This window comes from Cervus elaphus, chromosome 21 (assembly GCF_910594005.1).
Source record: "Cervus elaphus chromosome 21, mCerEla1.1, whole genome shotgun sequence".
Lineage (NCBI taxonomy): Eukaryota > Metazoa > Chordata > Mammalia > Artiodactyla > Cervidae > Cervus > Cervus elaphus.
In genome coordinates this window covers 67,287,281-67,310,332 of record NC_057835.1, presented here as the reverse complement: position 1 = coordinate 67,310,332, position 23,052 = coordinate 67,287,281, and the positions used below count along the sequence as shown (strand labels likewise).

Here is a 23,052-nt window from a genome sequence, read left to right as displayed (position 1 = left end):
CATTTTCCCCTGTGATTACACACGTCCTTGGAGTCATTTGAATGTTTTCTTGTTATTCTAAGCTGGTGCCCCATAATATTCATTTCTCGAAGGACATTTTAAATTGCTTCAAACGCTTTTGCTTTTGTGCTATTAAACTTCTTTGCACATGTTTCTTCCCGGTATTTTAGGATTTTTTTGTTGTTGTTGTCATCGCTTAAAGAGGAGTTTCTGTCTTCAAGAGTAAAAATTTTTCAAAAATTGTAGTAAAATACACATAACATGGCTTCCCAGTGGTGCAGTAGAAAAGAATTCACCTGCCAATGCAGGAGATGCAAAAGACACCCACTCCAGGATTCTTGCCTGGAAAATTTCATGGACAGAGAAGCCTGGCAGGGTACAGTCCATGGAGTCACAAAGAGGGGGACATGACTGAGCACGCAAGCATGCATGCATACATACCATAAAGTTTACCATATCCTAAACACTTTAAAGTATACAGTTCAGTTGTGTTAAGTATACAGTCATCACTCAGTATACACAGAATTTGATTGGAGGACCCCTCAGTGGATACTAAAATGTGAGGATGCCCAAGTCCCTTATATAAAGTGGCATAATATTTGCATATAACTTATACACATCCTCCACAAATATTATAAATCATCTCTAGATTACTTATAACACCTAATACAATATAAATGCTATGTGAATAGTTGGCATCACTTGGCAAATTAAATTTTTGCTTTCTGGAATGTTCTGGAATTTGGGGGGAAGGGGATATAGTCTATCTACTATTGGTGGTATCCATAGATGCAGAAATGTGGATACAGAGGGCCAACTGTATTCACATTGGAGTGCAGCCAATTTTTAAAACTTTTTTAACTTGTAAAACAAACTCTATACTCATTAAACAGATCCCCATTTCCACCCTCCCCCAGCCCTTGGCAATCACCACTCAGCTTTCCATTTCTATAAGTTTGACTACTCTGGATACCTCATATAAGTGGAATCATACAGCATTTGTCCTTTCATGACTGGCTTGTTTCAGTTAGATAATGCTCTTCTTAAGGTTCACCCAGGTTGTAGCATGTTTCAAAAGTCCCTTTTTAATGATTGACTAATATTCCTCTGTATGTATATGCCACATTTTCTGTATCCATTCATTTGTCAATTTAGGTCACTTCTGCCATTTGGCTACTGTGAATAATGCTGTTAGGAACCTAGGTGTACAAATATCTGTTTGAGTCCCCGCTTTCAATTCTTTTGGACATACACCTAGAATAGACTTGTCGGATCACATGGTGATTCTATATTTAATTTTTTGAGGAACTGCCACAGTGTTTCCCATAGTGGCTACACCATGTTATGTTCCCACTAACAGTGCACAAGGGTTCCAATTTCTTCATATGCTTGCCAGCGCTTGTTATTTTATGTTTTTGTTTTGTTTTTGCTAATAGCCATCCTAATGGATGTGTGGTGATTTATGGTTTCCATTTGAATTTCCCTAATGATTAGGGATGTTGAGCATTTTTTCCATGTACTTGTCGGCCAGTTGGACATCTCTGAAGAAATGTCTCAAGTCCTTTGCCCATTTTTTAATTGGGTTGTTTTTTGTTTTTGAGTTGCAGGATCAAAAAGAAGAGACATTTTTAAGGCTCTTGATAAAAACTATGAAACTCAGTTCTAGGAAGGTGGTACCCTGGTACCCGACTCCACGAGAGTGCCTGCAACACTTTAGTCATGTCAGCATTGCTTATTGCAATAAAAAGAACAAAACAAAAGCTTTACTAATTTAGCAGACAAAATACGGTATTTCATTTTAATTTTAAGCCATACTTTTTGATGGGGCAAAGAGGAGAAGAAAGTCAAGAAGCTTCACCTCCATTCCATACTTCAGTAACATCAGATGAACTGTTGTCACTCCTGGGAAGTTCTAGCTTCCCTGACTCATCAATTGTGTGTGTGCTAAGTACTCATTGGTGTGCGAAGTATTCAGATTCTGCCCTGTTGATCCTCTCATAAAACTTTCCTTTCAGGGGAACTGTATGTTTTACACATCTTTAGCACAGTAATTTTAACTACTATGCTGTATGTCATGCCTCTAACTGTTTTTGGCCTTGCTTTTTTCCCTTGTCAATAATTCTAGGGCACAGAAATATACAGTCTTTTGTTACTTTCTTTTGTCAAAAATGCAAGAAAAAATTAGATGTCTTCAGATATAACCTTTCTCTTTAAAAGTAAGGTTCAGTTTTGGGAGATGATAAGTTAATTAATTACGTTTAAAAATTTCCCACTGGCAGGAACACTGTTTGCCATGAAACAAAAAGGATATATTGATTAGGTAAAAATAATCCCTCATTACCTCCAAAATACATAAATTTTTCATGGAGAAATGAAGTCCTAATACAACCAGGTAGAAAATACTTCCAATAAGCTAAAGAACTAGGGTATACCAGTACCAAACTTAGGAGCGACATACCTGAATCTACTGTATTTTTGTTTGGACCAAGTTTCAGACTTATATTTTTGTAATAGTATTGCGTCTGACATATTTAGACATTTCTATGGACATTCTTGTCCACAGAAAGAGAAGAAGTGCAATAGCAGAAAAACAGAGGCCATAACTGCAAAGGTAGTGGTTTCTATTCTTGTCTGTCTGGCCTTCTGTGCAACACTGGATCACCTTAGGACCCTACTCTCTGATTCGGGCGGTGAGGGCCAGGGAGAGAAGAGTCATGGAACTGGGGATGTCTGAAACAGAAACAGGACACAGGAGGACCCTTCCGCTGCTCTGATTATCAGAAAGACTGACAGAGAAGACTCCAGAAAGTAGGACTAAGATGAGCATCTTGAATTCACAGGGAGGCTAATTTCAGCCCCCATACCAGGCAATACTTCTAATGATTAGAGCTCTCCAAATAATTCGAGTGATTCAAACTGGGACTGAGCTGCCTCCGGGGGGCAGAGAGCTCTGGGGAACATTCATGCAAAGTAGGATAACCTCTCCTAGAGGATGCTATGGAAGAAATTCAGACACTGGGGGGTGGCTAGGAGGATTTGGGCTATTTATCCCTTCTAACCAAAGATTCTTTGATTTCCTTATTATTCTAAGCAAGACTTCATTTACGCTCGTTGTGGGGGTAGAGTCACCAGAATGTAGAAAGCCCAAACTCACCTGCGATTATGGCACTGACGGTAAAGAAAATGTGGTTAACGGGCACCACCGTCGCTGTGCTGTAGAGTTTCGTGGCTTGATTCAGGAGCCTAGAGCAGAAGACACGTACTGAAGCTCTGTCTTTATGAGACGCCCCAACCATAAGTTAACAGTAACAATGAGAAATGCATGTTCTTTAGCTGCGACTACAAAGTGGAAGGAAGTGCAGTGAAAGGGCATTTCCAATCAGCAGTCACAGCTTATATGCATCTGATGTATGAGATCAGATGTCAGGTTTTATGGTCTGTTTAAACCAACAACAGTAACAATGAAAAGCAATTAATCATCTTTAGAGGCCACAGAAGTTTGAGTTGGAAGCGATTCAAGCTGCTGGACTGGTATCACACTGGGGCTGATTCATTAGGATAGACCCTAGAATCTGTTAAATATCATATCTGGGGAATGGTCTAGCTATCCCTTGACATGCCACGTGCCAAGAGAGAAGATGGAGAAGCAAAGGAATGTTTAAGGTTTCAAAAACAACGCTCAGCCCTCCAGCTGCTGAGCACATGTGTGAGCCTGGCTTCCCACTCTGGTTGCCAGCACGGTTCAGGTTCCCATAACGGCATGCTGCGGCCTTGCCAGGGACTAGACCTTTTCCAAAGCAGTGCACCGGACTGGCATCACCTGGACACTCGAAACAGCACTAATGCTTAGGTCCTATTCTAGAGCAACTGGGAGATAAAATTTGTGGGTAGAACCCAAGTGCTCCTTTGTGTGTGTGTGTGTATACATGCATGGAGGAATACACACATATGCATGTATACAGGCATGTAAGTATATACATACATGTACAAACAAACCTCCTCGGGTAATAGAATTGTAATGGGCAGGCAGGGCTGAGAACCACACCGCACAGTTCTGCTGCGGTCACAGAGTTCTAGTGTGAAAGGTGTGGGGATTGAAACAAGGGAGACAGGACTGTAGTTTACCTCCAGGTATATCTGGGTTTTGAATTCATGAAGCAAGAGTTGCAAGTTAAGGATGCTAATCACTCAAGTCTGAAAGCTATTATAACAGTACTGACTAATTCAGAAGAAGGGAGATGAAGCAAAATAGCAAGACGCAAGTATTAGAAACATGCTTGATCTTATAAACAAACGAAAGAAGCAGTTTGTTTATGACACACAGAACAGTGACAGGACATTGGATTTCTCTGGTAACACACTCCTTGTAACAGGGTCCATAGTAAACCCGTAACAATTAGACTTGACTTCCAGCACCCAAGGCAGGAACCACTCTCTTCGAGGCTTGGGCTCTGATTTCCCGGCTGACGCACTTGCCTAGCACTTTAGAGTAAACAAAAAACCTAGCGGGTAGACTCAGGAGAATCAAGCAGCTGAAGGCAAAATCACAATGTGAAATGGAGGGGAAGTAATTGGAGCCGATGGAGGTGAGGGAAGAGAAGAGCAGAAATTAGAAATGTTTCATGGTGCCACTGTGAGGCCCCAAGAGAAACATAAAACGATCATTCTGCAATCCCATGGGTGCAAAGAAAATTCTGGCTGAAGATGCAAAGTTTTAGAGAAAGGATTTCCCTCCCAGCCAAACGTCTGGTTTTGTCTATCTCTGGGCAATTAATGAGCATGAGCTAAGAGATGAAGGTGAAGGGTTCATGTATTTTCCATATTTAGAATGAAATCCTCGATGTGGACCTGCCCCTTTGATTTATTGCTAATGACAACCTGTGTACGATGGATATTAATTACAAGCAGAAGAGCATCAGGAAAGTATCAAAGTGCACTTAGCTGGATTACGGCCACACTTTAGAACTCACAAAATGTGGAGGCAATGCTTCGCAAAAACTTATTATTGGATGTGAAGGATAAAGCCAGGCATATTGGCTGAGGATAAGCTTAGACCCCTCAGCCTCAGAAATCAGGTGCACCTAATTTTAATTATCATCTCAAGCCAATACAGATTACTGCTTAGAGAAGCACAGGAATGATGAAAGATCAGTGAGTATGCAGGAGCTAACTTACTTGACTTGGAAAACACAAGATGCAATCATGATGATACACATGATATAGAAGATGGGATAAGTTAGTTGCATTTTATCTGTCACAGAAAAAGTGATCATGCCTGAGACAGCTTTTACGGAAATAACAGTCACCGAGGCTGAAAAAGAAAACACAAAACACAAATAAAATTCATAGTTGAGAGAGAATTACAAATAAATATCTTAAATTTATACGGTAGAGTAGTAAATACTCCTGGTATGCTTTAAGAATGAAGACTGCTGTGAGAGGTGTAGGGAGGAACGAGACGCAGGCCAAGCAGTAGCCTTATTGCTCAAGCTCTGCTGGGCTTTCCGTTTGCTTAAATCAACGTGCCTCTTATCTTTGGAGCAAGATGCTTATTTTCCAGCTCTCACTGTTGAAAGGATGCTGCGGAGGTTATAATTACTAGTAGATAGAAAGGAGAAAAAACAATGAGGGGAGGAGATAAGAAAAGGCAGGCTGCCCATGTGACGTTAATGGGAAAATAACCACTAAACTATACTGAAAAGACTTAAAGCCAAATAGATGAGAAGACTGAAAAGTGAAAAGCAACTCCCTCAGTGAGTTTATTAACAGTTGTACTAAAGTCTACACGTGAGCCCTTTTATTAAAGTTTCTCTTAATTTTTTAATTGGAAGATAATTGCTTTACAATGTTGCATTGTATTCTACTGTAAAACAATGCTTGTTGAGCCTTTTTGTTAGTAAAGGCTTAGAAGTTTCACTAAAAATATTTTTTGACAAAGACAGACACAGTATAGCACAGAGCTGAGTATTCATTTCTCAGAGTCAACCAGAAGTCTAAGATTTCTATAAGCAATGTCTATTTATTTTCTATGTTGAAGAGAAACCTATGTCTATGAGACCATAGGTTCCAAATATCAATAAAGAAAAAGTGACTTGATAAGGTTCTGTCAATATGACAGCAAGGAAGCATTTTCTGGAAACATAGTTTTTCTGCAGGAAGAAGACAGTGTTCTCTTTTTGTCTTAGGTCCCTTGAAATTACTGTTGCATATAATTCTATAATTTAGCTGAAACCCACAGAAAGTTGAAAAATAATTTTTACCTGATATCAAATATCTGTAAGTCAAAGGCAATGTGATGAAGAAATACTACCTTTGATCTACTTGGTCATAATATATCTGGGCTTTATTCCTTTTAGCTCTTGAAAAGTGTGTGTGTGTGTGTGTGTGTCTGAGTGTCTGTGTGCACAGTGTTTAAAATAACAGGTGGCAGCCAACTAGAAAAAGCCCAATTTTCCAAAAACTAAAAATATACTTTGACTTGAAGGGTACCAGGGCATACTTCCAAATCAGGCATTTTCTCTCTGTTAAAAGTCATAATTAACAGAAGAGACCAGGTGATAAATTCTAAAAATAAACCCTCTACCTAAACAAAGAGGCCCTTACCGCTGGGACCGTCTTCATCTTAAATGTTTTCGACCCAATCACTTTCCACATTTTCTATAGATTATGAAAATAGTCATACTTTAGCTAGTCCAGAAATTTACAATATCTATAGACATGTATGCCACTTAATGGTTTCAGTTTATAAGGTTAGCTCTTGAGGGATCTAGATTTCCTCTTAAACACTTGGCTTGAAACTAGACTGTGATGTGGTGAGAGGCTAGTGGTCCAAAGAGCCACGTTTCCCAAATGGATCATTAACTGAGAAAGAGCTGAACACACTCTTCCTTCCTCTCAGAACTTCAGAACAGTAAAGGCCACCTTAGTAAATCACCATCTGATGTTAAATTATACTTAAATACAAAACAAAAACAAAACTAGAATTCTTTAGTGAAACCAACTATCAGTTGCTAGAGTTAATCATTATATTTTCAAAGCATGCACCATCACCACCTGATTAATCACTGTTTATTGTAACTCTCCAAGTTATTTCTAGGCTGGTGTTGAGTTCTAAATGAGAGAGGAGGTTGGCTGGGGAGCATGGTTAATGAGGATGGGTGGGAATACTGAATTATAATGCAGTATCATTCTAATGCTGTAGATATAAAAATAGAAAGTACCTACATATGCACAGAAAAAAAAAGCAGAAGAAACTACATCAAGATACTATAAGTAGCTATCTCTAAGCACTGGGATTATGAATAAACTTTAAACTCATTTTTTCAAACTATAAAAGTGTACATGCTCATTCAAAAAAAAATTGGAAAATACAGAGAAGTCTAGAAAGAAAAATAAAAGTCACCCGCCATCTCAACGGTCATCCTCAAATCATTTTTAACATTTGAGACTTATAGTTATTTTTCTATTGCTAAGCACAAATATAACATGCGAATCATACAATATACATTACTTAGGAACTTGTTTTCCATTGCCAGTAAGTATTTTCTAAGCCAGTAAGTATTCTTCTAAAACATGATTTTTATTGGCTGGAGAGTAGGCCTTTGTACAAATGTATACTTTATTTTGGTAATTCCATGTTCTTGGATATTTAGATTGTATCCTTTTTTTTTTTTTTTTGGTATTAAAAATGAAGCTGTGATGAATATCCTTGAATACAAACCTTTGTATATCATTCTTCCGGTATCTGTAGAAAAACACTTAAAGGACCACAATTACTGTTCTTCTGAAATCTATTGGCAAACTATCTTCTACAGAGGACCAGACTCACTTCCATCATGGCATGCTGCAGTGCTCAACTACATGGATTTTTATGTTTTACATAAAAACCTTTTATATTTTCTTGGTATCTTTCTCTGTTTTCTTAATTCTCAACAATAGATGTGTATTACTTTTATCATTATAACAGTTCCATTTTTTGCCCAGCATTATACTGACCCATGTTTGAAAGTCAGCCTTCTCAGTTTATTCCTAGTTCTTCACCAGAACTGATTCTTGGGCTTGTTTACCTGTCCGTTGCTTTCCTGTTTTCTGTTTCGTTAACTTTTGCCTTTACCTTTACTAACTGATCTTTCCTGCTGTCCTCAGCTTTATTTCAGTGCTTTCTCCTTGACTTCTTACTAACTTGTTCATTTAATTATCGGGTGTGCTGGGTCTTCGCTGCGCTTTCTCTGGTTGTGGCCAGTGGAGGCTACTTCGTGGTTGCATCATACTGCAGTGGCTTCTCTTGTTGTAGAGCATGGGCTCTAGGCACGCGGGCGTCAGTAGTTGTGACTTCCTCTAGCATGGGCTTAATAGTTGTGGTTCACGGGTTTAGTTGCCCCACGACATGGGGGATCTTCCTCGACCAGGGATTGAACTAGCACCCCCTGCTTTGCAAGGAGAATTCCAAACCACTGGGCCACCAGGGAAGCCTTCCCCTGACTTCTTGAGTTGAGTGCTTAACTGACTTACATTTAAAGCAATGAATTTCCTTCTGAATACAGCATTAGTCATAAACTGTAGGTTTTAATATTGTTTTCCTAATAATTTAAGAAATACATGTTGTGATGAAATTGAGGTTTCTGCTTCAGCCCAGCTGCAGTTTTAAGTGTGGTGTTTAACATTCCCAGGTGGTATGGCTTCACTGGTTTCTATTTTTGTTATTATCTTCGGCTTTTCTCTCACTGTGATCTGAAAATGTGGTCTGTACTATTTCAACTTCCTGGAACTTATCAAAAATTTCTTTGTGGCCGATTATAAGATCAGCTTTTGTAAATGTTACACAGGCACTTGAAAGAAGGTGTATTCTCTGCTTTCTGGATTTAGAGTTCAACAATAGAACTGCCAGATCAAAATTAAGCATTCAGTTTCTCTAATTTTACATATTTTTCTGTCTACTTATTTCCATGAGCTAAGAGCAATATTCTACTTATATTTCTGTTAATGTATTTCTGAAATAGCTGCTGCTCCGTCTACTGAAGGCCCCTGTCCCCTAGGACCTCCTCTTCTAAGTTCCAGTTCTACCCAGATTGTGCTTCCCAGGCAGCTCAGAGGGTAAAGAATCCTCCTGCAATTCAGGAGACGTGGATTTGATCCCTGGGTCGGGAAGATCCCCTAGAGGAAGACATGGCAACCCACTCCAGTATCCTTGCCTGGAGAATCCCATGGACAGAGGAGCCTGGCGGGCTACAGTCCACGAGGTCGCAAACGGTCAGACGCGACTGCGCAGACACGCACCAAGAGGGGCGCCTCCAGGATCCTCCGCTGCACTGAACGCTTCTGCCTTGATTTTAACTTACGTGGTAAATTCACAACCGTCTGCTTTCTTTTACTTTCAATCTGAGTTACCTTGCTTTAGATGAAATTATATATGAAGTCAAAATATTTCACAACCAGCAAGGGCCAATCAGAAAGGATGCTATTTCAATAATCCTTATGGAGCTGAACCAGAGCAAACAGGCTGAATCCAATTTTAGAATCTTTTTCAAAATCAATAGGGGAATTTTTCTGAAGTCAATTTGGAAATCTTTCTTTTTCACTTGGTAAACTTAGCTCATTTATCTTTATGATCAGAGCTGATATGTATGGTCTTAATTCTGTTATCTTACTTTGTTTTTTCAAGAAAATTAAAAATTCCCTTTATTTTCAATATTTTCTGGGTAATGTACATCTTCTCAGTTTGCTTTTGTTCTCCCTGTCTGGTAATTTGGAAGAAAACAAAGTTTCTTTTCTGTTCTTTTGATCAACCGCATACTTGAATGTGTTCTAGAGTAAATTTATTTCTATAAGTAACTACCACAAATGCAAATCTTCCAATTCAAAGTCAGAGCAAACAACACAGGATGGATGGGTCATCTTATTGGCAAAGAAGAGGCAAAGGGCGGATTATAAATAAAAATCTTTAAAAAGGGAATTTCCCAAATGATTAATGAGATCTCCTACAGTTGATATATATATGAGAGAAAGAGACATAGAGACAGACAGAGAGACAGAGATGGAGGAATAGGGAAGGAAAATAGGTTTTAAAATATAGAGAGGGCTTATGTAGGCATCAGTTTTCAAATCTTATAATGTATATCTGGAAAAAAGGAAATAGGTAGGTAAATGAGTGAGAGAAATGTTGTATTTAAGAAAATCACTGACTTGCCTGGTGGTCCAGTGGTTAAGAATCTGCCTTCCGATGCAGGGGACATGGGTTCGATTCCCTGATTGGGGAACTAAGATCCCACATGCTGTGGGGCAACTAAGCCCGTGTGCCTCAGCCGCTGAGCTCGCAGGCATCAGCTAGACAACCCGCATGTTCTGAGCCTGCATACCACAATGAAAAATCCCGCATGCCTCAACTAAGGACTGATACAGCCAAAAATAAATAAATAACAAAAAAAGAAAATCATACTGTGCACATTTGTGTTTCATATTAGCCATGTTTTACAATTTTCTTAAAAAATGTAAACAGGATAGGCTTTGATAGTTCATTTCTGATAAAAAAGCTTCAACTGGGTTGATTCAGTTGTTTCTTTAATTATTTACTGCAAAAAAACCCCCTCAAATTGTCAGAGAGCAAAGAAAATTATCAAGAAGTAAAATTGCTTAAATATATTAAAAAAATAAGCACATATCCATTGTAGCAATGGACATGCAAAGTATAATTGGCATAACTGAGTTTCTTTCTATAGATCAGAATTGAAAAGTAGAAACAATGAGAAAGAACAGAATGCTCAAATATTTCTCCTTTAAAGTCCTGTATGACTTAGCATGGCTAGATTAGAGAATTAGAAAATAAAACAACCTTACCTAGGAGTGCCACCAGGGTTAGCAGAATCCCAATGTGTTTCATTCCTTTTCTTTTATGGAAATACAGGAGAATGCAGAAAATTAATATTTCTAAAATCTAGAAAGGGAAATAGGAAGAGTAAAGTTTAAATTACTCTACACAAAGTCTTCAGAATGCCACACTTCTCTTTTTGATTTTGCAACGATTACCATATGAGGGTTGAGGGTGACTAGAGTTCCCAAGGACAATTCTAAATCTATGAGAACAACATAAGGAGCCTCAGCCACCCAGACTGAGTTCTACCACCACCTCCAGGGCAATGACACCTGGCTCTAGATCTCCGGTTCTCCCTGCAACTCCAGTCTCATCACCCAGCTGTCGACCAGACATTCCCAAGTGCACGCTCAACAGCCATATCATGTGAATACGGGCGACACTTAACTCTTTATGAGGGGGAGGGGCTGTACCATGGGGCATGTAGGATCTTAGTTCCCTGACTGGGGATGGAACCTGTACACCGTGCAGTAGAAGTGTGGCCTCTTAACCACTGGACTGCCAGAGAAGTCCCAACACTTAACTCTTTTTTTTCCCCCTCTCCATCAACAAGGTTGAATTGTTATGGCTCATTCCAGTGATGACAAAAATAAAGGATCAATGGTACCACATTTAGAAGACTATTTTTGTGTGTGTGTGTGGTTCTAGAAACAAGTTTTTTTTTTTTTTTAATATATTTAATTTATTTATTTGGCTATGTGGGGTCTTAGTTGCGGCATGCTGGATCTTTCATTGCAGCAAGTGGAGTCTAGATCCCTGACCAGGGATTGAACTCGGCCCCCTGCACTATGCGCAGAGTCTCAGTCACTGGACCACCAGGGAAGACCCTGGAAACACAGCTTGACTCTTGTTATAAAAATAATACACCACTATCTATAATACTTTACTTATGCCCAAGGGGTAGCTGATAGTATGGAAACCAGGACTCAATACACATTTTCTTCTGTGGTTTGGCCAACACTTAATTCATGATTGCCTATCTTCTCTGCCTGTTCCTCCTGGGCCCCCACCGCCTCAGGAGGTGTCCCGTTGCACAAGCTGAAAAGTCCTCTCTTTCCCTCCCTCCCCCCACCCTCTCTGACTACTGCAACAGCTTCTACTTTGTCTCTGACTTGACTCCTGTCTCGTAATCATCCAGCCATTGAGCAACAAGAGGAGTCATTTAAAAATGCAATTTGGATAATGAACTATTTCATTCATAGAGACTCATTACTTGTATGATATACATATTAGGTATTTACAGTATTGTGACAAATATCACTGTGCCCTCTACCCAATCTGAGAACTAGAACCCATCAATCTCTATGAAGTCTTCCCTTCCCAGTTGCTCTCCCCTCCTTCTGTGACCGCCCCAGGAACCACTACATTGAATTTTGTGTTTACCATTCATTTTTTTAAAAATTACGTTTCTATGTATTCCCAAACGATACCATTTATTTTTGCACGTTTGTTCTTTATACAAGTGGAGTCATATACTTGCCTTCACTCTTTTGCTTTTTTTCCACTGTGTATTATAAGATTCATCCAGGATGATACATGTAGTAAAAATATAAATTAGACCTAGTCATTCCTTTGCTTAAGACTCCTGGGGCCTCATCATGGTGTATGGCTGGCTCATGGATGGTCCACCTGCAGTAGCTACAAGGGCTTCCCCACCACCCCACTTCGGTTCTTTGTGGTTCTCAGGCTGCTCCTGCCTCTGGGCCTTTGCACTGACAGTTTGCCCAGCCTGGAATGCGCTTTCCCTGAGCTTTTGTTTGCACAATGACTCCTAGTCACTCAGCCCCTTGGAGAGGTCTTCCTAGATCCCTCTGTTCTAACGGAGTCACCTAGTCATTCTATCACAACCTCTACTTCAGGTGGCAACTGTAGAGTGTCTTAACCAGGACCTGTCCACGTGTTTATGTATTTCTTGTCTGTCTCCACCAGCACATCAGCTCTGTAAGAACAGGAACCTTTTCTTCCTCCAGTGCCTGGCACTCGGTCACTCAGTAAGTATTTTTGGAATTAATGAGTTAATTATTTATTATCAACAGTTTGCAAAAAAAACAGACCTAATGTCTAATAAACTGAGTATTCAATAAGTATTAACTGACTGAATGTTTAAAATTTTTCCTTCTTTTAAGAAAACTAGTGTAATTTTGAACTCTCAATTTTATTTTTTAGTATTTTTTTTCTTTTTTGAGGTCCTTAAGATAACCCAAAATTTGTCTGAGAAGACCTTACAAACACCTGAGAAAAGAAGACAAGTGAAAGGCAAAGGAGAAATGGAGAGATATACCCAACTGAATGCAGAGTTCCAGAGAATAGCAAGGAGAGATAAGAAAGCCTTCTTAAGTGAACAATGCAAAGAAATAGAGGAAAACAATAGAATGGGAAGGACTAGAGATCTCTTCAAGAAAATTAGAGATACCAAGGGAACATTTCATGCAAAGATGGGCACAATAAAAGACAGAAATGGCAAAGACCTAATAGAGATTAAGAAGAGGGGGCAAAAGTACACAGAACTACACAAGAAAGATCTTAATGACCCCGATAGTCATGATGACCTAGAGCCAGACATTCTGGAGCATGAAATCAAGTGGACCTTAGGAAGCATTACTATGAACAAAGCTAGTGGAGGTGATGGAATTCCAGCTGAACTATTCCTAAATAGTAAATAACTATTCCTAATAGCTGAACTATTCCTAAAAGATGATGCTGTTAAACTGCTGTGCTCAATATGTCAGGAAATTTGGAAAACTCAGCAGTGATCACAGGACTGGAAAAGGTCAGTTTTCATTCTAATCCCAAAGAAGGCCAATGCCAAAGAATGTTTAAACTACCATACAAATGCACTCATTTCACATGCTAGCAAGGTAATGATCAAAATCCTTCAAGCTAAGTTTCAGCAGTAAGTGAATCAGGAACTTCCAGATGTACAAGTTGGACTGAGAAAAGGCAGAGGAACCCGAAATTAAGCTGCCATCATCTATTGGGTCATAAAGAAAGCAAAGGAATTCCAGAAAAACATCTACCTTCACTGACTATGCCAAAGCCTTTGACTGTGTGGATCACAACAAACTGTGGAAAATTCTTAAAGAGATAGGGCTACCAGACCACCTTACCTGTCTTCTAAGAAACCTGTATGTACATCAAGAAGTAACAGTTAGAACCAGACATGGAAAAATGGACTGGTTCAAAATTGGGAATGAAGTTCATCAAGGCTGTATATTGTCACCCTGCTTATTTAACTTATATGCAGAGTACATCATGTGAAATGCCAGGCTGGGTGAATCACAAACTGTAATGAAGACTGCCAGGAGAAATATCAACAACCTCAGATATGCAGATGACACCACTCTAATGGGAGAAAGTGAAGGGAACTAAATAGCCTCTTGAGGAAGGTGAAAGAAGAGAGTGAAAAAACTGGCTTAAAACTCAACATTCAAAAAGCTAAGATCATGGCATCCTGTCCCATCACTTCATGGCAAATAGATGGGGAAAAAGTGGAAACAGTGATAGATTTTTATTTTCTTGGGCTCCAAAGTCACTATGAATGGTGACTGCTCCTTGGAAGGAAGGCTATGACAAAACTAGATAGCATATTAAAAAGAAGAGACATCACTTTGCCGACAAAGCTGCTTATAGTCAAAGCTATGGTTTTTCCAGTAGTCATGTACAAGTATGAGAGTCAGATCATAAAGAAGGCTGAGCACCGAAGAATTTATCCTTTTGAACTGTGGTGTTGGAGAAGACTCTTGGGAGTCCCTTGGACAACAAGGAGATCAAACCAGTCCATCCTAAAGGAAATCAATCTTGAATATTTATTAGAAGGATTGATGTTGAAGCTCCAATAGTTTGGCCACCTGAAGCGAACAGCTGACTCATTGGAAAAGACCCTGATGCTGAGAAAGATTGAGAGCAGGAGGAGAAGGGGGTGACAGATGATGAGATGGTTGGATGGCATCATTGACACAATTTGAGCAAACTCAGGGAGATAGTGAGAGACAGGGAAACCTGGTATGCTGCAGTCCATGAGGTCACAGAGAGTCAGATATGACTTAGTGACTGATCAACAAGATAGCTGAAGCAAAGCTCTTTTCTTTCTCCCAGAGAGACAGTATCTCTGGACTGAAATTATAAATTTGAATGTTTACATTGGACAAGTAAAAATATCAGCACTAGTTTTGTTTTTGTTTTTTCCCTTAAAAATGACGCGAGTTGGGGATTTCACTACTTTCAGGATTGCATTTTACTCATGGAGCCTTTTCTAAATAAACACAAGTGTCTCCTGTTCCAACTCAAGGTTTCACCCATTGCTTTGTTTCTCCCTTTAATCCTCTGTGGGTATGGAAAGCAGCAGAACCATGTCTTCCTCATTTAAAACCTTTTCATCTAATACAGAAGATTAACTCATCCTTTAGTCTTGTCTTTTCCTGGCAAATGAAACCAATTATTTTAACTTTTTCTTATAGGACTTATTTGCCAGACCTTTAATTTAATCAGGTTGTGCTACAAAATCTGTTCAATTCCTATCTCTTCACCTTCCCAAAAGCTGCCATCAAAACCGAAACATCCCTCTCAGCTTGGTCTCCCCTCAACCAGAGGAGTCCATTTCTCATGTGATGTGATAACAGACAGTTCCCAGCAGCCTTTGAGATCACGGTATTTGTGGCTGAAGGAAGGAAGCCATTCCTGCACCAAGGCACAGAGCATGTTAGCTCAACCTGTTAGCACACCAATTATTTTTTTTGCGGGGGATGGTGGTAGCTGTCAGCTTAAAAAATCATATGTGACTTTTTTTGCAAACTTCATCTCTATGATTTCAGATCAATAAAATATGAGTTTCTGTTATTCACAGAATGACTGTTATTTGCCATGGGTTCTGTCCTGTGGCAAGAGATCACAGAGCTCCCAGGAGTAAGATATCCAAGCCGCGTGAGTTAATGTTAATTTTTTTCCTAGTAACATTTTCCCTCCTCTTTGAGCAAAAATTCAGTATTAAAGAAGCTGTGACTTCTGCAGGTTGCTGCAACCCAGAGGCAGCAGCTTTGCTGACTGCTATCTCAGAGGCCAGAAGTAACAACAGCACAGGTTGCACGTTCTCCACACGCTTGACTTGTACTAATTCATTTAATTCTCACAACCGTCTCAGGAGGTGGGTGCTATTATTATCCTCATTTTACAGATAAGGAAACCAAGGCTCAGAGGGGTTTCCTCTGGTAGGCAGGATAATGCCCTACCCCACCTCAAGATGTCCACGTCCTAGTCCCTGGAACTTGTGTGTGTGTTACTTTACACAGCAAAGGGGCTTCCCGGACACGATTAAGGCCATGGACCTTGAGATGCAGAGATTATCCTGGATTGTCCAAGTGGGCCCAGTGTAGTCACAAGGGTCCTTAAAAGCAGAGAACCTTCCCAGCTGTGGTCAGAGAGAGATGTAACATGAGAAAGACCCAAGTCAAGGAATGCTGGCCGCCTCTAGAAGTTGGAAAAGGCAAGGAAACAGATTCTCCCCCAGGGGCGCTAGCAAGGAACACAGCTCTGCCAATATCTTGATTTTAGTCCATGAGACCCATGTTGAATCTCTGATTTTCAAAACTGTTAAGAAAATAAAATCGCGTTGTTTTAAGCCACTAAGTGTGCGACAGTTGGTTATAGGAAAAATAGGAAACGAACTCAGGTTTGGGTACTTGAAGTCTTTCCAGAGGAACAAAATCTTCAGGATGAGTTTTCTGAATTGATTCTGGGTTTTCTGGGTTCATTCTCTAATTGAATTTAAAGGCACTCCTCACCCTGTTTTCGCCAGAGGATGAGGTGGTTAGCTAACATCACCGACTGAGCGGATATGAATTTGAGCAAACTCCGGGAAGATAGTGAAGGACAGAGGAGTCTGGTGTGCTGCAATCCATGGGGTCACAAAGAGTCAGACACAACTTAATGACTAAACAACAACAATAACAATCACTTCGTTGTCGGTGGCAAAAAGAGCACTGGCAGTCCATGGGATGATGTGACAAGAGAGATAAACAAAGTTTTACCACTGGAAACCCCACTCCCAGTACCAAACTCTGAGGCTGCAGTCATCTCATCTTCTCTCGTCAAGTTCTCTCTGAAAGTGTAGCTTTTGATATAGTGTCCTTGTCCAAAAGAAATGGGCACTGCAAAGATTCTCTCTAAAGCCACGTCTGGACCAAGATCTGATGCTTGGAGGTCAGCCTGTATCAATTCTGTGTGGAGAGGTGGGTGGGGAAATGAATTGGAGCATGTACCCCATAAGTGGTCCACCTGGTTTTGAATTCTGGCTCTTTCACTTAGTATTTATGTGACCTCAGACAAGCTACTGAACCGCTCTACTTCGGTTTCCCCATCTGCCAATGTCTAGGATTGCTGCTCGGGTGAAGGAGAGAATGTGGTTGGCGCGGGCACAGGGCTCAACCTGCTCAGTGAGGTTGCTGACCTCGGCTGCAGAAGTGGGTCTGAGTGCAGACCTGTGAGCGCTACTTCCATTCAGACAACCAAGCAGATGAGCCTCACACACCAGACAGAGAGGACTTACAGAAACAGAGTTTTATCCTTTCAGGTTTTAACACCTGCTGGTGGGTGTTGAAGCAGCTTTTGCCAGACAGGCTGACTTAATAGTGGGCTTTGGGGTAGAAAATCACACCGAATGGCAGGCTGGGCCCCTGCTTCTGCTTATTTAATTTTTTTTCTGGTGGAGAGAAAATGAGCACCATGCAGATTATTTTGTGAAGGAGAATAGCCTGTGGGGAAATCTGGGTGTGCAAAAAAAAAAAAAAAAAAAAAAAACCCAGCCACAATCAAGCCTGCCAAAGAACATAGAGTAACTGAGACTCAGCCACAGCCCCTCCTGTGGGTTCTGCCGAGGTATTCATAGTTGCTGTTCAACAAAAGGCCCTTCGAGAAAAGGGCCTCGTGGTCAAATAAGCCGGGGCAGGGCAGGATTAACAAGGTTAGGCCTAACTCTTCCCTAAAGGACTTCTAGTTTTTTTTTTTTTTTTTTTTTTTTTTTTTAGGACTTCTAGTTTTTAACATGCTAACGGAAATGATGAATTTCTCAGGGGGCCAGGTATGTTTCACAGCATCTCTCCAAGCTAGTTTGACCTTGAAAACCTGATTGTTTTTTGCTTTTTGGCAAGCACCAGGTGGGAAAGTATGTTTTAGTGGATGAGCAAAGGACACTTCATTCCTCTCTGACTAGTAGATACCAAGCTTCTCAAATCCTCTTCCTTCCCCAAAGAGTCCCAGCTCAGAGGTTGGGCCTTGTTTCTGAGGCTTCCACTTCATGTAATTCTTAAAGGGAAGATGGATATTGACCTGAGACAGCTAAACACATGATAAAAGGAGATGCTCTTAGTTAGTCTATAATATGACTTTATAATCCCCTTTTGAGATATGTAAAATTTATTTAGACTTTAAAATATTTCTATTCATTTTACTGCTTATTTGATCAGTCTCAAAAGGCAGTTCATGTGCTGTATTTTATACTTGGTATAATATACAAATACAAGATATAATACAAATATTGTATAAACAATATGCAATATAAAAACAGTTAGATGAACGATTCTTCAAAGAATTGCCTTAGTTACTATAATTATGATCTCTGCAATCACAGTTTGCAGAAAAAGTACAGAACCTGGCACAATGAAGGATTAAATATTAATTATGTACATGTTAACAGACTTAAAACTAAACTTCAAGTCAAGATCTTAGTATACAATTGATAACTTCTAGAGTCTTTAGAGATGTAACATATAATGGATTAAATTCCAAACTGAGATAAACTAAGATAATATAGATCTATTCCCCTAAGAGTCTAATGCCAATAGTGTTATTCAAATGTGACTCTATTAAAGTTTCATTTTATGCTGTCTTATAAATATCTGGAATTATCTGCATTTTTGGTGACATTTATTTTCAAATATTCTTTCATTGTTTTACAGGAATATGGATTGTAAAATTCCTGCTTCAAGAATTCTCCTCTATATACTAGGTGACTAAATTAGTTGGATGAATTTGTGAATAAATTAACTTAAGATTTACCTTTGGAAAATAGAAAAATGCAATTATTTCAGCGTACATTTTTGTGGAATTAGAAAGCTTAAAAAAGTAGTTTTTTTCTTTTAAAATGTTTTCTCTGGTATTAAAACAATATAAAATACATCATTATCAAACAATGCTGTTTATTCCAGGAAATAAGTCTTGATGCATCTTTAATCTCCAAAGGATTCAGTGCAGGCTTTTAATTTTCTGGTTGCAGACTCTGTGACCCTTTTCCTACCGGATGAAGAATTTGTTTTGCCTGTAGGCAAAGAATAATAATGTGTTGGTAGGACTTCAAGTCTAGACTATCACGGAATGCTCAAAGAGTCCTTCTAGTACTTAGATTTGATTGATGAAAGCTTTAATAGTTAAAGGATTGGGTACAGTGGACAAGTAGGAAGATAAAAGGGGGGGGGACAAAGTACGACAGACCTGAGGAAGCCTACTCTGAATCAGAAAGCCCACTCTTGAAGTTTGTTGGAGGATGAGGTTAAACGGAACTTTCCGATTTAAGAGAGGAGGGAGTTTAGGGGAGGAGACCTTGAGTTCAGTTTCTGAGATGTTAGTCCTGCGGACTCTATGGGATAGCCAAGCAGGAATAAGGAGTAAGTCGCTGCTATTGTTGTTCAGTCCCTCAGTCATGTCTGACCCTTTGAGACCCCCTTGCACCAGGCCTCCCTGTCCTTCACTCTCTCCCGGAATTTGCTCAAACTCATTGAGTCGGTGGTAATAAGTGGACAGATGAAAACACAGCTTTGGGGTCAGGAGAGATCTGGGAAGGACATGCAAGTCTGGATCTGAAAGTCTTTCTAAAGAATGACGGTGGTGGAGTAGGCAATGAGATCACTCCAGAAAACCCTGGAAGAGTTGTGCAGCATGGATGCAGAAGAGGAGGGGGTGCCCCCCGAGAGCCTGGGATGGACTGATCAGACAGGACGAAGAGAAACAGGGAAAACAAACTGAAGGAGCCCGGGATGGGAGCGATGCCAGGAGAAGAGAGTGGGCTGTCAGAAAATGCCGCACAAGAGGCAAGAAGAATCAGGACCAAGGCAGCACCTCCATCTGGCAGTCCTTGGGGAGGGATCTAGTACATTATGATGAGTGAGGAGTGACTGGGAGCTGAGGGAGTGGAGGGGAATACATTTTCGGTGGTGTTTAGGGGGGAAATAGGTTAGTTTATTAAAGGGTGTGTAGTGTATGAGGAATTTTTTTTAAAACAGATTTTTGTTGAGTAAGAGACAGGAGGAGTGGGAGATATAAACAGAAAAGCCCGGTAAACACTTGTGCCCCAGTGGTTAGAATTACATATCAGAGATGGTAAGATAGACAGGCTTCTGGTCACCTGACTAGGAATGGCCACACAAGAGTGTAACAGTGTAAGGTTCCTGCTGTGACAGCCTGAGTCACACTGCGAGCAGAGCCGGAGACCATGTCCCTGCAAACACCAGGTTTAAATAACAGGCATAAAGCAGGATTACACTATTTTACAAAGGCAATACCAAAGAGTGCTCAAACTACCACAGAACTGCACTCATCTCACACGCTAGTAAAGTAATGCTCAAAATTCTCCAAGTCAGGCTTCAGCAACATGTGAACCGTGAACTTCCAGGTGTTCAAGCTGGTTTTAGAAAAGGCAGAGGAACCAGAAATCAAATTGCCAATATCCGCTGGATCACTGATAAAGCAAGAGAGTTCCAGAAAAACATCTATTTCTGCTTTATTTGACTATGTCAAAGCCTTTGACTGTGTGGATCACAATAAACTGTGGAAAAATCTGAAACAGATGGGAATACCAGACCACCTGACCCGCCTCTTGAGAAATCTGTATGCAGGTCAGGAAGAAACAGTTAGAACTGGACATGGAACAACACACTGGTTCCAAATAGGAAAAGAAGTACATCAAGGCTGTATACTGTCACCCTGCTTATTCAAATTATATGCAGAGTACATCATGAGAAACGCTGGGCTGGAAGAAGCCCAAGCTGGAATCAAGATTGCCGGGAGAAATGTCAATAACCTCAGATATGCAGATGACACCACCCTTATGGCAGAAAGCAAAGAAGAACTAAAGAGCCTCTGGATGAAAGTGAAAGATGAGAGTGAAAAAGTTGGCTTAAAACTCAACATTCAGAAAACTAAGATCATGGCATCTGGTCCCATCACCTCATGGCAAATAGATGGGGAAACAGTGGAAACAGTGGCTGACTTTATTTTTTTGGGCTCCAAAATCACTGCGGATGGTGACTGCAGCCATGAAATTAAAAGATGCTTACTCCTTGGAAGGAAAGTTATGACCAACCTAGACAGCATATTAAAAAGCAGAGACATTACTTTGCCAACAAAGGTCCGTCTAGTCAAGGCTATGGTTTTTCCAGTGGTCACATATGGACGTGAGAGTTGGACTATAAAGAAAACTGAGCACCAAAGAGAATTGATGCTTTTGAACTGTGGTGTTGGAGAAGACTCTTGAGAGTCCCTTGGACTGCAAGGAGATCCAACTAGGCCATCCTAAAGCAGATCAGTCCTGAGGGTTCATTGGAAGGACTGATGCTGAAGCTGAAACTCCAATACTTTGGCCACCTGATGCAAAGAGCTGACTCATTTGAAAAGACCCTGAGGCTTGGAAAGATTGAGGGCAGGAGGAGAAGCGGATGACAGAGGATGAGATGGTTGGATGGCATCACTGACTCAATGGACATGAGTTTGGGTAAACTCCAGGAGTTGGTGATGGACAGGGAGGCCTGGCATGCTGCAGTCCATGGGGTCGCAAAGAGTCGGACACAACTGAGCGACTGAACGGAACTGAACTGAACCTGCTTTAAAGGCAGAGCACTGGGTCCGATAGCTTTTTGAGGTCACTTCTAACCCTAAAAATGTATGACTCTGTGTGCCTTGATTCTTTTTATTGAATTCACAACTATTTTACCAGTTTAATTCCTGGTTAAATGCTCATCTAGACAACCCCATTTTTCTTCTGCCTGCCTGCCTTTTCTAGAATATTCTTAATTTCCAATCTAAACTGACTTCTATAACAAGTTATATGCCAACTATTTCAATCACATTCTCTCTTAATACCCAACAGACATAGTCATTGCATCAAATTAAAAAAAAAGTCCCAATTAGTGGCTTCCAATTTCTACATCAGCTCATTCTGTTTTTTCTTTTCCCCATCTCTCAGTATTGTCTTATTTCTCTTCAGACAGGCATGGGTCTCTATGAGTGCTTTTTTGAAGAGAATACCTACCTTAAATAAAATTCAGTGAAGTAAGATATGTCTTCAGGTACTTTCCTTTGACTTGGGAAGAGAGGTTTTTTTTTTGTTTTTGAGTTGTCCTAAAATACGTGACTCTGGAATTTGCTGGATTAAATTCCATTAAATTGTGGAAACTGTTCCAGTGATAAGTTATCCCCAAGGACAGAATACCCAGGGAACAGGGGTACTTCTATTGTTGATTTAGTGTTTCAAATACTGGTCAAATATATTTACATTTTAATGAGTTATTAACACTGAGAAGAAAAGATTATACTAGTTCTCCAACATTTCCATGTACCAGTGGTCTAGACAATATTGCTTCTAGGATAGAAAAATTTTTAGAATTCTTACCATGTAGATCATGAACTGCCAGCCAACAAAGTAATACTGTACTGTTCTTGCGGAGATAGCCTGAGTTATATTTGGAGCAAAGTTCACCAATAGATATGTTCCTGCCAATGCCAACGTCATACCTTTTAAATTGAAAAGACAAACCATGTTGAAAAAGGGCCATTCAAACCTTTTTGTTTATGTAAACATTTCCTATACACTGAGCATTACTTATAAAAGTCATGACAGTCATGAAAGTCGCTCATTCATGTCCGACTCTTTGCGACCCCACGGACTGTAGTCCATGGAATTCTCCAGGCCAGAATACTGGAGTGGGTAGCCTTTCCCTTCTCCAAGGGATGCTTATGAAAATACAATCCATCAAACCATCCCAAGAACATCACGCATTTACCCAACAACATTACCTTTAGAAGGGGATAAGATAAGGGCCACAGGATGGATGGGGTAGCACATAACTTCTGATTTTTTTCTGTTGTTCAAGATGAATCCTGACCTCTACAGAGAAGGTTTCCCCAGAGATGGGGACGATCAG

General features: G+C 40.1%; 1 protein-coding gene across 1 annotated transcript in view; it reads right to left on the bottom strand.

Annotated features, from left to right (window-relative positions):
* The window catches only part of NIPAL2 (NIPA like domain containing 2), a 77,338-nt gene that overhangs the window by 5,781 nt on the left and 48,505 nt on the right, over window positions 1-23,052 (bottom strand). The window contains exons 5-8 of the mRNA XM_043880119.1: window positions 22,521-22,642; window positions 10,834-10,930; window positions 5,176-5,311; window positions 3,155-3,243 (exon numbers count right to left, since the gene is read on the bottom strand). Of these exons, the coding sequence (XP_043736054.1) occupies window positions 3,155-3,243; window positions 5,176-5,311; window positions 10,834-10,930; window positions 22,521-22,642 (444 nt within the window). The remainder of the gene's footprint in view (window positions 1-3,154; window positions 3,244-5,175; window positions 5,312-10,833; window positions 10,931-22,520; window positions 22,643-23,052) is intronic.